The 14,149-nt window shown below is 42.9% G+C and overlaps 1 protein-coding gene and 1 non-coding gene across 2 annotated transcripts; one reads left to right on the forward strand and one right to left on the reverse strand.

Annotated features, from left to right (window-relative positions):
* Positions 1–596: 596 nt before the first annotated feature.
* TRNAP-AGG (transfer RNA proline (anticodon AGG)) lies at positions 597–663 on the reverse strand. The gene has a single exon. It is a non-coding gene; the product is annotated as a tRNA-Pro (tRNA).
* Positions 664–6,160: 5,497 nt separating this feature from the next.
* Positions 6,161–11,128, forward strand: LOC132589380 (interferon-induced transmembrane protein 5-like). The gene is made up of 2 exons (XM_060262099.1): positions 6,161–6,410; positions 10,822–11,128. The coding sequence occupies exons 1-2, from the start codon at positions 6,225–6,227 to the stop codon at positions 11,038–11,040; spliced, it is 405 nt and encodes a 134-aa protein (XP_060118082.1). The 5' UTR covers positions 6,161–6,224; the 3' UTR covers positions 11,041–11,128.
* Positions 11,129–14,149: the final 3,021 nt, after the last annotated feature.

A 14,149-nucleotide genomic window follows, 5' to 3' on the forward strand; every position in this document is an offset into this window, starting at 1 on the left:
GCTTCCTACACTTCTTTTAAAAGCCACACGATGGAGCCATAACTAAAAGAAAAGAAGATTTGTGGGGGAGGTAGCCCTGTTGGTTTGAAGCAGAAGAACAAAGTTCAAGTCCAGTGAGATCTTTCAGACCAACAGAGGCTCTTTCTCCATTCAGCTTTGCTCCACATCTAGTGAGCACTGGATCTGCCTGCTACAAATTTGCATCATTCAAAATGCTTCCACATTTAAAAATTTGCTCCTCACCTTTTGTGGAGTTTTACATCTATATTTGCACAAGAAGGAAGAAAGCCTGCAGGCACTCCCCCCTACCAAAGGCCAGACGTTCAATTCAGCTGGCGCTCAAAATTACCCAGTCATAGGTGGTGGTGGGGAGGGGGTTTGAAGCCCCAGTCAAGGCACTGCTGTCACACACACACTTCCAACCACCCAAAATGGTCTTTGCTTTGGGTCTGGTTGGAACATATGAACATATGAAGCTGCCTTATACTGAATCAGACCCTTGGTCCATCAGAGTCCGTATTGTCTACTCAGACTGGCAGCGGCTTGCCAGGGTCTCAAGCTGAGGTTTTTCACACCTATTTGCCTTGACCTTTTTTTGGAGATGCCAGGGATTGAACCTGGGACCTTCTGCTTCCTAAGCAGATGCTCTACCACTGAGCCACCGTCCCTCCCCTGGAACTGGGCTTTTATTCCAGAAGGGGGGAGGAGAAGTGGGCAGAACTGCCAACAACCTGGAGCAGGGGATAGATGCCACCCCAAGCAAGGACCCCCACCCACATGGCAGTGCACACATTGCTGCTGCACGTCACCTCTTTCTCCTTGCAAGGAAAGCCAAGATCAGAGGAGAAGGTGTCCCGCTTGGTGAGAGCATCAGGGTGGAGCCAGGGGCATTCTTCTTCTCTGAGCTTGGAGGAGAAGAATGCACTCCACTTGGCTACTCTCACTTTCAAGCCAAGAGCAGATGGGCAGAGTGCATTCTCCTTCGAGTCCAGCTTCCTTTGCAAGGGAAGCTGAGCTCGGTAGAGAGTGCCCCCAATGCACCTTCCAGCTGCTCTCAGCCAAGAGTGGCGGGGAGGAGGCACCCCGTAGCAAGGGGGTGCCCCAGGCCACCACCTACATTGCCTACTCCCACACACCAGCCATGGGGTCCTGCTGCCCCAGGCAAGGACCCCCGCCCCTCACAGTGGTGCGCACATTGCTACTGCATGCCACCTCTTTTGCCTGCCCAGGACCCAGGTAGGTGAAGGGAGTGGCGGGGTGCCTTTCCGCCACTCAGAGGCTGCCTTCTTTTGCAAAGAAAGGCAGCTTCTGAGTGGTGTGCACATCGCTGCCTCCTCATTTGCCTGCCCAGGACCTGGGCAAACCCAGTGCTAGGGCCCTGGGCACCCCAAGTTGGCAACTGCCTCATGCCCTCCCCAACCCATGCCTGCCCCACCTCTGCACTCCTGCCCATGAGGAGAGCAGGCTACGTGGCATGAAAGGAGGGCTGGGCACACTCCAGGTGAGTCAGGCCTGCGTAGTGTGCTCTCGGAGGTGTGGAGCACCTCCGAGAGCACACTGGCATTCTCCTCTGAGTCATGCTCAGAGAAGCTGTGCTGATGCCCTGCCTGGCTGCTTTCACCTTGAAGGCAAGAGCAGTCAGGGCATTCTTCTCTGAGTTGAGCCTCCCTTGCAAGGGAAGCCTGAGGCGAGCACACACCAACATGCCTCTGAGCAACGCACGTAGCAACTTCCTGAATCAGTGCTCTTGCAAGCAAATGATGAAAAGGACTTTGGGGAGAAATTTGAAAACTCGGAGGGAACTGTCTTGTAAACCTCCTCATGGCACTTGGGTGGGTTTTTGGGCCACTGTGTGACACAGAGTGTTGGACTGGATGGGCCATTGGCCTGATCCAACATGGCTTCTCTTATGTTCTTATGTTCTTCACAGCTTGTCTTGGTTTTTATCAATTGAAACAATTTGCTATCATACACAAACTGGATCACTGCAGTGCTCTAGTTCACATAATTTATGAACAAGCTAAACAGTGCTGGTCCATCCTTGTTTCCACCCATCCATGCACTACTCACTTTCCTCCATTGTGAGTTGTCCATCGTCATAAACCTGCTCTGAGTCTATCTGCTTACATGTGTGTTTGTGTGCATCTAAAGTGTATTAAGTCTTCATTGTGACACCACCCCAAGCTAAGATCCCAGCCCCCATGCTACCAGTGACTTAGGAAATTCTAGTAAAGCTTGCCTCTGAGCAAGTACCAAGGGCACGGTTTCCCAGTTAATTTAGTCCTTCTCTAGTCAGGGCATGTGTAAGCATGAATGAGTGATCCTCCACATGAGGAGGAGTTGAGTCACAGTTTGCTTTTTTAAACTTTCAAACAGGAAAAGACTTTTTTACTGCAGATTAAGCTAAAGCACAGACAGGGAAAATATCTCATCTAGTAGTTACAGATCTAATGAAAGAACAAGTAAGTAGAAAGCTTGAGAGTCATGGAGTAAAAGGACAGGTCCTCTTGTGGATCAAAAACTGGCTGAGTAATAGGAAGCAGAGAGTGAGTATAAATGGGCAGTCTTCGCAGTGGAGGACGGTAAGCAGTGGGGTGCCGCAGGGCTCGGTACTGGGTCCCATCCTCTTTAACTTGTTCATAAATGATTTAGAGTTGGGAGTGAGCAGTGAAGTGGCCAAATTTGCGGATGACACTAAATTGTTCAGGGTGGTGAGAACCAGAGAGGATTGTGAGGAACTCCAAAGGGATCTGTTGAGGCTGGGTGAGTGGGCGTCAACGTGGCAGATGCGGTTCAATGTGGCCAAGTGCAAAGTAATGCACATTGGGGCCAAGAATCCCAGCTACAAATACAAGTTGATGGGGTGTGAACTGGCAGAGACAGACCAAGAGAGAGATCTTGGGGTCATGGTAGATAATTCACTGAAAATGTCAAGACAGTGTGCGTTTGCAATAAAAAAGGCCAACGCCATGCTGGGAATTATTAGGAAGGGAATTGAAAACAAATCAGCCAGTATCATAATGCCTCTGTATAAATCGATGGTGCGGTCTCATTTGGAGTACTGTGTGCAGTTCTGGTCGCCGCACCTCAAAAAGGATATTATAGCATTGGAGAAAGTTCAGAAAAGGGCAACTAAAATGATTAAAGGGCTGGAACACCTTCCCTATGAAGAAAGGTTGAAACGCTTAGGGCTCTTTAGCTTGGAGAAACGTCGACTGAGGGGTGACATGATAGAAGTTTACAAGATAATGCATGGGATGGAGAAAGTAGAGAAAGAAGTACTTTTCTCCCTTTCTCACAATACAAGAACTCGTGGGCATTCGATGAAATTGCTGAGCAGACAGGTTAAAACGGATAAAAGGAAGTACTTCTTCACCCAAAGGGTGATTAACATGTGGAATTCACTGCCACAGGAGGTGGTGGCGTCCACAAGCATAGCCACCTTCAAGAAGGGGTTAGATAAAAATATGGAGCAGAGGTCCATCAGTGGCTATTAGCCACAGTGTGTGTGTGTGTGTGTGTGTGTATATATATATATATATATATATTTGGCCGCTGTGTGACACAGAATGTTGGACTGGATGGGCCATTGGCCTGATCTAACATGGCTTCTCTTATGTTCTTATGTTCTAATATAACACTAAGCCAAACTTAGCAAGGCAGGACAGTTACCTCTGACATCCCTGCCTGGATACCTGTGGAACAAATGCATACCAAGACCCTCTCTTTCTCCCAGCAAGGGAATTTGGATCCCAGCATTTGAACAAAATGTTGGAACCATACAAGTATTTTTAACCCTTTCTGTATTGGCTGGTAGAAAGCTTCCCCCAATCCAAAATTAGGGGACTTACTCCAGTGTGGGAAGATGCACCCCAATAACCCAATAATCTTTGGACTCACATCCTGCACATCTCACTACCCAGATAATGTTTTACAACAGCTATCCGCCCTCCTTGGCAGGTAGGAAAATTGTTATCTCTCCATGAAAATACACCTTCTGATCTCTAACCTCTTTGTGCATTTTATGGATCTCTTCGATGAGAAAATAAATGGCTGTCAGGATCCCAGAAACACTCTGATGCATGTCAAAGAACTTTGTGTCTCTGGATCATAACATCGATCTACTTCCAACTCTGCTTCCTGTTGTTTAACCAATTTTCAATGCTAAGTTGGCTCAGGAGGAGTAAACCCATCCAAATGTATTTTATGCCACATCTCTTCTGTTTCTCACATAGCACAAGAAATGTCTTTCCCCTCTAGGATTGCTGGAGAATGGCTAAAAAACACTTTCAATGCTTTTTAAGCTGGGGGTGAGAGGGAATCAAGGAAAACAGTCCAAACAAAGGATTCTAGGGGACAGAGTGGAGATGGCATTTCTGGACCATTCAAAAAAAATCTTTATGTGTTCTTAAGGTGAAGGTACATGTCAAACACTCTTTGAAGTCAATGTATACAGTGTCTACCAGATAAGCCTTAGCCAATGCTTGTTAACCTTCTCAAAGAATTAAAAAACAAACAAATGATAAGACTGACAAATATGTTGATAAGGCAAAGGCCATTTGAAGGCCAACGAGCCAACATTACACAGATGCCAATATAGATGTGGTGAATGGGGGAAAAAAAGACCAAAGCTTTTGTGCAGATAAAATCTCAAAGTCTGCATATAGAAAATTTCTAAATAGTTATGTGCAGTGTTCAAAAGTAATGAAAATCCGTAAACATCCAAAAAGTCTGCAAAATTCCAAGCATCAATGGAATATATAACAACATCATAAACACAGTGTACTCATTTTCTAACGACAGGTAGAAATTATGCAGAAGGATTGTGTGATAATATGTGTCCTCTGCACCTGGATTTCCGACTAGGCTTTCTCCCCCTGGCTGCAGAGAAGCAACAACCACATCCTCAAGAACCTTCCTCTTTCCACAAGATTATGTGATTGGTGGAGTTGTCAGGTCGCAACCTGGAGATTTAAATGGTGTTATCTTACTGCATTACTTGTCTCCTGCCTGTTTAAGTTATAGGTCCTTTGCTTGCGTCCTCTTCTCTCATCTCCTCCATTAATTTGTGAGAGATAGGGTGAACAACTCATATCAGTTCCAGAAGGACCTAGCAAGAGGCATTGCTGAGCAACAGTTAAAAGGCAAAAAAAAAAAAAAAAGTGATATAGGTTGCAGTTTGGCAAATCTAATAATCCAGGCTCCTTAGGTAGAAAGGTGAGAGAAGCCCTCACAGCAGAATTGATTGATAGACTTATTTGGAAACAAAGTACATTGCAGAACCGTCAGTGAATTACTATTGGAGCTCCAGATAACAGTCAGCAGAACCTCCTGGAAACCTAAGCAGAGGGAATAATGGGCCAGGCCGTCAAGACAAAGGACACCAGGGGGCAGAGTGAAGATGGCACATCTGGTCAATTGCAAAAATATTTATATGTTCTTAAGCCCAGGTTAAGTTACTACTCCATAGAGAACTGAAGAACACAGTGATTTCTCACTGTTGCTCTCCCTTTTCCCTGTGAGATACACATCCATCCTTGTCAGATGTACAATCTCAATATCATGGTGGCATAATTTGAGAATCAATAACATCTACAGATGGATTTTTCTAGTACTTTTCCAGTAATAGTGCCACCTGAATGTCAGTGGCATGTTAGGGGCAGCACAGCAGTGAACAGTCTCCTCCATCCTACTAACTGTCTTCAACAGCTCATGAGTGGACAAAGAATACCAGGCGTGTGTAGTGGGCAGAAAACTGGAAGAAAAATACCTTGCTGACAATTCTGCAACCTTGGGATTCAAGCAACTATGAGATATTCTGGCTGTAAATATATTTCATGGTCTCCTACTGAAGAGCACATATAAATTATACAATTAAATAACTAACATCTTGCTACTTTCCCTACTTGACTCTTCCCTGGCTGCCTTTGAAGCCATGTGCTAGCTCTCTGGGTAGGGAGGCAGGCCCATACCAATCACATAGATATAAAAAGTACTCTGTGTCCAGCTGGGAGAAGGCAGACTTGAAAACCAAATATTGCTCTCAGCCCTGCCAAGGCCCTTTCTGAAAACCACAGTTAAAGTAGATCTGTAATTTCCCCAGTTTATATATAGATGGAGTTGGAGCTGTGGTTCAACTAAGCACTATATAAAGTGCTGTCCTTTCTTGGCTCTTGAAGAAGCTGCCACTATTGGGAGACAGTGTATCTCCTCCAACAGGAATCATGGATACGTCTTATCCTCGTGAAGACTACCTGCCCATGTCATCCCACAAGCAGGAACCTTCTCCCACAGTCATCACCATCAGACCCCCAGTGGTTCCTCGTGACTACATGATCTGGTCTGTCTTCAATACCATCTATATGAACCTCTGCTGCCTCGGCTTTGTAGCTCTCGCCTATTCTGTCAAGGTAGGAAGGGGTTGGGTGGGACTGACTCTCTCACACTCTTTTTGGCCCAAATTTTACATCATGGGTCCTGTGTTACCATTGCATATTTAACTGCAATGTTTCCCAGGGTGTTCTGACTGGAAGCAATAATTGTTATTCTGTAGCAGCAGCAGCCATCCAATCACAAAATCTGCAATGGAACCTTGGAGATAAAAAAAAAAAAAGAGAAGAAACCCATTTCATTTTATTTTGCTGTAGTATAAGAGACTGTGGTGCTGGTCAAAAAGAAATTAAATTAGAATTCCAACTTTTTTTTTATTCAGACAAGGAAGGATGTAGAATTGTGAGGGTTTTGTGTTTCAAGGAAGAACACTATGAAACTCAAAAGCTTGCTTATTATAACTTTTTTATTTAATAAGATACTTCATTTTCAGTTTCTCTTTTAAAAATAATCCAGGATTTAAATTTTGAATTCCCTAGGTGACTGCAAGTGCATTTTAAGGATATACCTTTAAGGATGTATTCTCCAGTCATTAAAAAAGAAAAAAAAACAAGAAATTATGAAATGTAAACATAACTGCCAGAGAATCAAGGGGATGCCATGAACTCATTCTGTTTGATATTTGAGAGGTCACTCTTGCAATTGACACTGGTCCTAATTTATTCACAATAATCTACTCATCCTTGCTTTTACACAATTTCAGAAAAGGAGGTTCAGTTACTGGATTGCAGTGCTTTTCAGGATTTTTAAAGGAGTGAGATGCAGAAATATCTATTTTAACATAAACTGTTTATACAGAATGGAAGAATGATCTTGAAATTGACACATGAAAGCTAAACGTTCCATCAAAGGGTACCAAAACTCCTGATACCCTTCAAGTAATTCAATTTAATTTAGCTTTCAGATGACATAGGTAATCTGAGTGAATATTCAGACCGAACTGAACGAGGAAGGAAATCATTAACTTTTCCAAGGATTGACTCGAAGAGATGCTGAGGGATTGTATTAGGATCTTTCCAGCGTTTTTAAATAGAGAAGAGCAGCGCTGTGGGGCTTTGGCTCAGCTGTGAACTACAGCATGAGATTCCACCCTCACCTGGTTGCTTAAATTAAAAAGGGATCCTCTGCTTCATGCTGTTATTAGAGTTGTAAAGGGGTGGTGGTGGACATCTTTTCTTTTCCATGTGAGGATGGAAGGATGTAATCCCTTCTCTACCACTCTGCAGCTGCCATTTGAATCAGGGCACCACATGGCTTTTTGCTTTCAAGAAATGCTGGGGGGAGCTAATCAAAAACTTCTAAGCATATCATTCAGTTATGCCCTCATTGTACAGGCAGGGCATGTTAATGACTTCCTCTAAAAAGGAACTGACATCTCTCCTAGTTCCCCCCATAGATCAGCCCTGATAACTTGGTGCATGTTTTCTGCAGGAAGGGGGGGGGGGGCTATTCTCTGACTGCTAGATACTACTTCAGTAGAAAACACAGGGAGAAGAGTGCCCAACAACACATTCAGCATGTGAATCTCTGATGGAATCTGTTAACAAACGTAGGCTTGTAATTTTTTTTACTACTTCAGCTAGAGAGTCAACATCATAACTGCATTTATTAGCAGCCACATACAGAACACAGAAAAATGAGTGCCCTGCAGACAGGCAAGTAAAATTGACATCTTTTCAAGAATGGAGGCTGACAATTATTGTTCCTGTTCAGAAATTTGAGCGCCTATGTGCCAAAGCATGCAGGCATTTTTTTTTAAGTTCAAAATTAAATATTGAGAAAAAAATCAGTCACCTGGTTTAGATAAAACATACAAACTCCCAATTTTAAAAGCAGAAAGAATAAATTTAACTATAGAGAATGATTCCTGTATTGCTACCAGCCAAGAAAATTAAAAATGAATAATGCTAGCAGACAGGGAACTTGGTAACAAGACATATTGTGAAGCAAGTCCTTTGAGTGGAATATAAGCCACAACTAAAAATCTTCAGATCTTATAAATAACATCATGGTTAAGCAGAGGTGGAAGTGGCCCAGTATGTAGTACAAGTAAGAAAATGGACCATGTGGTACCTTTCATCTTCTAGTTAGAGAGAATACCAGTAAGAAATTTAAGTTACTTTCGCCCCTGTGCTTGAGAGAGCTGAAATTGTATGGTAAAGCCATCCATTACTTTGAGCATGCCTACAAATTTTTTTCAGCCCACTGTTATTTTCTGGTCAACAAATTGTTACAGATTTTTATGAAACAAATTTTCATAGATTTTTTTTTTAGACAAGAATACCTGTTTGACTAGAGCCAAAACCAGGAGGAGCATGCCCAGCATGACCAATGAATTCTCTTTCAATCTGCCTTCATCTGCCTGGAAAAAACACAACTACTGTTGTCTGAACTCAAATTTATTACCCTTGCCTGTTTATCATCAGCTGAACATCCAGAAATATAGTATGCAAAACTATTCCTGGCATGGAAATAAGAGAACTAGCTTATCATCTGTATTTTTGTGTACTGGGCTATATTTATAGATATAGGAGCAAAAGAATATGTAAAAAAACCTAGAAATTTTGGAATGAACCCGAGATGTGTGAGAGGCTAGGATACAACAAAACTGAAAGGATTAATTTTAAGGGTGATGGTGATTTCCCTTACAGTGATGCTGGTTCAGGCTCTTTTGCTGATGGATTAAATTGCATAATTGACAATCGGTAGAATTAAAAGGGGGAAGCTAGTATGATCAGATATACAGTAAACTATTACTAACCTCTTAATATCTTCTGGCAAGTCAGTGATGAATCCAGAGATTAATACACCCTATTCAGAACTGGTTGGAGAACTTCACTCAGAGAGTAGTTGTCAACGGTATTTCATCTGAATGAAGGGAGGTATCCAGTGAGGTGCTACAGGGCTGTTTTGGGCCTGGTACTTTTCAATATTTTTATCAATGGTTGGGTGTGGAGGGGCTAAATTTGCAAATGACACCAAATTAGGAGGAGCAGTGAATACATCAGAAGGTAGAATTCAACAAGAGCTGAACACTCTGGAAAAGTGGGCAGATGTGAACAAGATGCAATTTAGAATTAGCAGCTCTCCAGCAGCCCTGGCCTCACTCAATGCACAGCAGCCAAGAAGGTCAGAGGGCCTGCTCCGGCTGCAACGCCACTGAGGATGTTCTCCGCAGCTGAGAACGAAACGTCTGGAAGAAAAACTTTCTCCAGTAGAACACGGCACTTGAGCCCGAAAGATTCTACAGACCCTAATGAATATGCAATTTAACCAGGATAATTGCTAAGTTCTACATCTCAGTAACAAAAATGAGAAACACACATACTAGATGGGTAGCAGTGAGGGTGAACAAGATCTTGGGGTATGAGTGGACCATAAGTTAAATATGAGCAGTCAGTGTGATCTTGGAGTGTATCAACAGAGGCATAACATCCAGACCAGAAGATGTCATAGTTCCACTGTACACTGCATTAGTCAGGCCATACCTGGAATATCGTGTGCAGTTCTGGAGGCCTCACTTCAAGAAAGATGTGGCCAGAATGGAGTGGGTGAAGAGGAGAGTGACAAGGATGATCAGGGGCATGGAGACCAAGCCCTATGAGGAAAGACTGAGGGACTTTGATATATTCAGTCTGGAGAAGAGGAGATTGATGAGGGGCATGATTGTTCCCTATAAGTATTTAAGTGGTTGTCACTTAGGGGAAGGCAGGGAGCTGTTCCTGTTGACAGCAGAGGAGAGGACTCATAATAATAGGTTTAAATTAAGGGTGGGAAGGTACCAACTGGATATTAGGAAGAACTTTTTTACAGTTAGAGTTGTTCAACAGTAGAAACAGCTACCGAGGGAGGTGGTGAGCTCCCCCTCATTGGCAATCCTTAAGCAATGACTGGACAAACACTTGTCAGGAATGGTCTAGGCTGATCCTGCATTGAGCAGGGGGTTGGACTACATGGCCTGTATGCACCCTTCCAACTCTATGGTTCTATGGTTTTATGATTCTATTGTTTGTGATTTCTGGAATAGATGTGAAGCTGGCATGGACTATAGCATGAAAGCAGGAAAAAAAGCACATGAGCAACCAAACTGTACATCAGCCAGAAAGAGGAACTAGGGAAAATGAGGATGGTGCTGGGAGAATGGGCTAAGACAAGCAGGGCCATGGAAGTTGAAGAGGCAGACATAAAATTAAACGACTGGCAATGAACAGCATATGCTGTGGTTTTACTGTATTCCCAAAGATGTGTTCTGTTTCTATTCCTGCTAAACCAAAGTGTTTGTTCTGCAAACAGCAGGGGAATTGCCACATGGGTTGCAAAGACAGAAGGGCTGAATGCGGGCCATGCACACCTGGGAGACACTGAACACCTGAACAGGTCTTGGCCATGCGTGATTAGGTTTTCACAATGACTTTTCTTCCTCTTTTGCAGGCACGAGATCAGAAGGTGTCTGGTGATCTGGAAGCTGCCCATCGCTATGGCTCCAAGGCCAAATGCTACAATGTCCTTGCCACGGTGTGGAATGTGGTTCTGCCACTGGTGCTCATTGCTCTGGTGGTCACAGGTGTCCTCCATCTCTCCAAGCTGGCTCAGGAATCCATGGACTTTTTGGCTTACAGACTCTTTCCTAATGATGATGACAAGAAGTGAGCAGAGAGCCTTGAGCATTCCAGGGAACTTTGTTTTGGCTATTCAGGTTGCTCCTTACAAAGACTGTCAAACTGGTGTGACTCAACCACTGCACAAGAAACCTCACTTAGTTCAAATCCAGATCACCTGTATTGATGCAGTCATGTTTCTTGAAACTCATCTCAGAGCGTACCCTTTGGAGATGCAGAGGATGTGAAAACGAATACTTGGCATCCTGCCTAGCCTCAAGGCTGAGCTAGCTGCCACAGGGTTTTCCACCTTCGTGTGTCTCTTTTTCACTGGTGGTCTCATTAGCTTTTTGTCCTCTCTGTTAGTCTTGCACTCCTTCATGTTACATATACATATGCAAGAGATACACACAGCATGATAGCCAAGCAATATGAGCAATCACATGGAGTACGTTCACAAAACTGCCTACCACTTTTACAAATTTAGCCCTGGGTATTGTTATTGCGGTTGTTAGTGGAGTGGACCCTGTCCCTATCCCACCACTCCATTGAGCAAAGTTTGAAGCCTTCCCGCAGCCCAATGAGCCATCCTCCAAGTTAAGTGGCTTTTCCTTTTTTGGGGGAAGAACCACATAAGTTGGAGGAAGGCTCCTCAGATTCAGAGGCAGCTTCAAACAAGTCAAAAAAAAAGGTAAGATGTAGATGTTTAAATAAATCAATGAATTTTGCTCCGTGGAGTGGCAGAAAAGAGATAGGACTTTCATCATTTATACAGAAGGTTAGCTAACATGCTTTGCTCAGTGCCTTTTAAAAGAAGCACCATTTTGTAAAGTCTGGTCAATGAGATTCAAGAGTGAGCCATTTTATAGTGAACAGGTAATTCAATTCCAGGATGTCTGTGAGGTGGTGTATGTTCTTGCACAGAATCTGCTTGTCTACAGAGTCATACTTGAGATATTAACCAGGCCATGGTAAAGATCTCTTATGGTGTTATGCAACTGTGTTATAGGGACATAAAACTTTTGGAATCTTCTTTGTTTCTTTTCTTAACCTTGACTGTATCTCCAGTTTATTTTTTATTGTTATTAAATAATTACACAGCTTTCCTGTCTGATGTGCATCTAGTAGTATCTGTTAATAAAAACAAACATGGTATGTTGTTTTTCATCTGGGTCCTGTGTTCAGGCTGTTTGTTTTCTGCAACATCAAGGACTAGGCACTTTAAAAAACTTTTAACAGCAACAGCACAAACTGGGAATCCAATGCAGTTACTTTGTTTCCTCTGTACTGGGACAATAAGCAATTTGCTTAATTCCAGTCCTACTCCCAGCCTGGAGCATTGAAAGCTCTAGCCCCAGCATACACATGGGAACACGAGATACTAGAACAGCAAGTAGAAAAAGCCACTGTTCTGCACTATGTAGCCAATGTGAGAAGAGGGTGCATGAAACACTGAAAAAAAGCTTTGCAAGGACTTCTCATTTTCTTAGCTTGTTCCAAAGTCTACTGTATCTCATTATAGAGGTGAGATGTTATTACCTTACACAACCAATGGCACCCTAGAAACTCACCCTAGAGAATTTTGCTCTAGATATGGGTGTCTAGGGCTAGTCTGAAGAATCATCCCAAGCCATCTGCAAATGTGCAAATGTTCACTAAATGTCTAAGCCGTGGGTGGCCAACTGTAGCTCTCCAGATGTTTTTTTGCCTACAACTCCCATCAGCCCCAGCCATTGGCCATGCTGGCTGGGGCTGTTGGGAGTTGTAGGCAAAAAACATCTGGAGAGCTACCGTTGGCCACCCCTGGTCTAAGCAGTTCTATACCTCCTAGCTTTACTAATACAAAGGCAATCTTAGGGCAAACACATTACACTCTGCAACTGTCTACATTAAGCCTCACATATGAATTATCAGGAGTCAAGGCAATAATTAACAATCATCATATGGCATTGTGTGTCGTAAAGTCAGGAGATCCTAAGATTGTCTGGCAGCCACAAGTTCTAGTTCTTTAGCATTATACACCACTAGGTGGTGAGCTAGACTTTAAAAAAAAAAGACATTTCAGAGGTAGTTTGCCTGCGCCTGCCTCTGCATCAGACCTCTGGTATTCACTGGAGGTCCCCCACCCAAATGCTAGCTAAGGTAGACCCTGGATGGTTCTGATATCTGACAAGATCAGGCTAGCCTGAGCTATCCAGGTCAGGGCTAGGAATCAAAGTGGACTCTGAATCAGTTTGCACCAGCTTCCAACTAATGAGCAAAAAGATCCATGGGATTCAAGCGGCAAAGAACAGCCCTTTGCGCTTAGCTGTTCCTTTATAGTATGCATGTGGTAAGGAATAGTTCTGGCACCTGCTGACCTGATCACTCCCAGCCTTCTACATTAGCACATTAGTACAAATAGTGTGGCCCAAACATAGGTCCAGAAGGAATGGTATGTAACTTACCAAGTAGGGACTAATGCCTGTGGTCTTGCACTGTAAATCTTACATTCTCTGTGGGTCAGTTTGCAGTCACCATGTGATTAATATAATATACGGACTCAGAATTTTTTTAAAAACCCACCCAAATTATATTATGGTAAAGATGGTCGTGTACCTGCATTTCTTTTCTTTTTTAAAAATAATTTTCAATCCAACAGTATTGCATTTAAAAACCAAACAGAAAACCAATGGAAATATAAATAGATATCTTGCTATATCTAATCTAATACAATCCTTCAAAGTCTGACCATTGCATGTTACATAAAACTAACTGAAGTTTAACAATTGGTTGCATAATATACATAAGCAACAGGACTGTCAAAAATAAACTTTCTATAATATTGATTCTGTGGAATGATGTCATTCACAGAAAGAAAAGTAATTAAGGAGTACCAAACAGACACGACGTCTTTCATATTGGTTGTAAGATATATCATATTAATTATAAGCGATTTTGCATAATATGAACGTTTCCCACAGCCTTTTAATGTGGGTGGGTGTTTATTTACCCAGTGTGAGGCTATGACTAGCCGTGCCGTGGCTATTAAAATAGGAATTAATTCTGATGTACTGGAACTTAGCCTTTGGTCTTGCCAATTACGAAGTAAAAAAAAATACCAGGTTCCAGTGCTAAGGTTGTATGGGTAATTTTGCTTATTTACCTGTTGCCAAAATGCA

This window comes from Heteronotia binoei, chromosome 21 (assembly GCF_032191835.1).
Source record: "Heteronotia binoei isolate CCM8104 ecotype False Entrance Well chromosome 21, APGP_CSIRO_Hbin_v1, whole genome shotgun sequence".
NCBI classification, from domain to species: domain Eukaryota; kingdom Metazoa; phylum Chordata; class Lepidosauria; order Squamata; family Gekkonidae; genus Heteronotia; species Heteronotia binoei.

What these genes read in the sequence shown, in the direction of transcription:
- LOC132589380 (XM_060262099.1), top strand. Translation starts at nt 6,225, where the DNA reads ATGGATACGTCTTATCCTCGTGAAGACTACCTGCCCATGTCATCCCAC. An exon ending in CTCTCGCCTATTCTGTCAAG is followed by an intron (nt 6,411 to 10,821) that starts GTAGGAAGGGGT and finishes CCTCTTTTGCAG; the next exon opens with GCACGAGATCAGAAGGTGTC.